The 1,985-nt window shown below is 50.5% G+C and overlaps 2 protein-coding genes across 2 annotated transcripts in view; one reads left to right on the top strand and one right to left on the bottom strand.

Moving 5' to 3' along the window:
* Positions 1-1,985, bottom strand: part of LOC113209832 (calexcitin-2) — a gene marked incomplete in the record, with an annotated part of 119,770 nt that overhangs the window by 32,157 nt on the left and 85,628 nt on the right.
* LOC127749759 (balbiani ring protein 3-like) lies at positions 285-1,738 on the top strand. Its single transcript, XM_052269308.1, has 3 exons — positions 285-426; positions 758-877; positions 1,317-1,738. Exons 2-3 carry the CDS (start codon positions 758-760, stop codon positions 1,584-1,586), a joined length of 390 nt encoding a protein of 129 aa, XP_052125268.1. The 5' UTR covers positions 285-426; the 3' UTR covers positions 1,587-1,738.

Raw genomic sequence — 1,985 nt, 5'->3', positions numbered from 1 at the left:
AGAGAGGGAGAGAGGGAGAGAGGGAGAGAGAGAGAGAGAGAGAGAGAGAGAGAGAGAGAGAGAGAGAGAGAGAGAGAGAGAGATTGTTGTAAGTACTGAGTACTGTACCAGGTGGCTGATTCACGCCGCGCACTTTCGTAGCTATACTGTACCGCATGCACGCGGGCAATGCTGACGGACGGGCAGAACTGTTTTCTGAAAGTGCCACTTTTGTATTGACCTGGCCTCGAGCCCTTGGAGCCCAACAACAGCCCGGCTGGTCCGCCTGACCCGCGGCCAGCGCTGACCCCGCGCGTCTCATCCTGTTTATCTCTCTGGTGTTCGCTATCGGAGCGCCGCGGGCTCGGGCGGCGCGGGCAGTCGCGACCAGCCCGCCGAACCGTCCACAGCTCACCTCTCAGCCCAGCCCAACCGCCCCCGAGCAAGGTGAGTAACGGCGAACAGCAGCCGAGAGCGCGGGCGAATAGGCTGCACACGCATAAAAAATATATCCAAATTCAAAATGTAAGTAGAAAAAATTATAAAAAAACAACTCACATAACAAAGTTCACTAATTAGAATACAAGTTTGAAACTTTGGAAAATTCAACCGAAATTTCAAAAACTCATCTTCTTCTTGAAATGTAATCGAAATTCTTGGTAGTTCATCGAAATTTAAGAGAGAAAAAACATTGCGCCGATATTCAAGGCTATTTGCCCCCAAGTCCCGGTTCGAGCTTGCTCAGGTGGTGTCGTCACCCCTTCGCTCTGTGCCGCAGATGCGCTTTGCGATGCTGACCGCCCCGATGCTGCTGGTGCTGGCGCTGCACGTGTCTGTGCTGACCGCCTCCGCCACCGAGGACAAGCAGAAGTACGACAAGTGCGTGGCCGACCAGAAGGTGAGTCGAACCCGAGGAGAAGCCCTCGACTCTGTCGTCGAAAAAATAAGTGTGCGAATGTCGCATCCTTTTGGGCGTACGAAATTCCTATTCATACACTTACTTGGAGTTATAAGTCTGCAAGAAATGCAAACTTTTCTCGTACAAGAGCGTGAATTAAAATGAATACATCTACACGTATGCACATTCACACTCACAAAGTTTTCGGTGAAAATCTCGCACCCAATAAACTAGCGCGGTCAAAAATATTCGTGGGTTCATTTATTTAATTACGAGATCCAAAATAATGATGTCTTGTTGTTTTTAAACTGGACACTGGACACACGTAATTCCTTCGTTCCAAAAATTTGCAAAGTTTGTAATTGGGTTCGGCCAGTGTTTTCAATTAGAAACATCCCCTAGTTGCGTGCGTAGTAAGCTAACACTCCTGTCGTTACAGTGCGAGACGAGCCCAGCCTCCTGCAGCAGCTGGGACGGCAAGGACTTCACGGCCCTGGCCATCTGCAGGCTCAACTGCCACTGCACCTGCCTCAGCCCAGCCGGGCCCACGGGCGCGCTGGACTCGTTCAAGAAGTGGGAGATGTGCAGCGAGGACAACAAGTGCGAGAAGACGCACGACGACTGCAAGAAGAAGTGCAGCAACAAGGAGTGCAAGGACGCGTGCGTGCTGGCGCAGGACAAGTGCATGTGCGAGTGCAACCGAGCCTAGGAGATGATCCCCCCTACCTCCCCCTTCATCCAACCCCCAACCTCTGCAAATATTCAAAAAGGTGTAGAACCAATCAAAAATTGATCAATTTTGTTCATCATGTATCAGGCGAATTGTACATATTTGAAATACATCAAAATTGTACAACTTTCTATCATTGGATTATTTATTTTTTTTGCTTAAGATGTAAGTAAAACTGAACGTGGTGATTATTGGCGATTAGACGCAAGCGGAACCTTACGGCAGCAGGGGGCTTCTGCTGTGAAGTGAGTGAAGGGAGAGGAGAGGAGAGGAGAGGAGAGGAGAGGAGAGAGCGGGGCGCAGCTTGGTGTGCGTGACGAGGATCATAAAGACTTGCAGACATCTCCCCCGGACAGGCGGCTGGTTGGGGGTACCCCC

The sequence above is a fragment of the Frankliniella occidentalis genome, unplaced genomic scaffold (genome assembly GCF_000697945.3).
Source record: "Frankliniella occidentalis isolate FOCC.00 unplaced genomic scaffold, Focc_3.1 Scaffold88, whole genome shotgun sequence".
NCBI lineage: Eukaryota > Metazoa > Arthropoda > Insecta > Thysanoptera > Thripidae > Frankliniella > Frankliniella occidentalis.
The sequence above is the reverse complement of the archived record's forward strand: the minus strand, read 5'-3'. Positions and strand labels throughout refer to the sequence as shown.

Bases quoted from the DNA above. Each gene is read 5' to 3' on its own strand.
- LOC127749759 (XM_052269308.1), top strand. From the start codon at position 758: ATGCGCTTTGCGATGCTGACCGCCCCGATGCTGCTGGTGCTGGCGCTG. The intron at 878-1,316 runs GTGAGTCGAACC...CTGTCGTTACAG, and splicing joins AGTGCGTGGCCGACCAGAAG to TGCGAGACGAGCCCAGCCTC.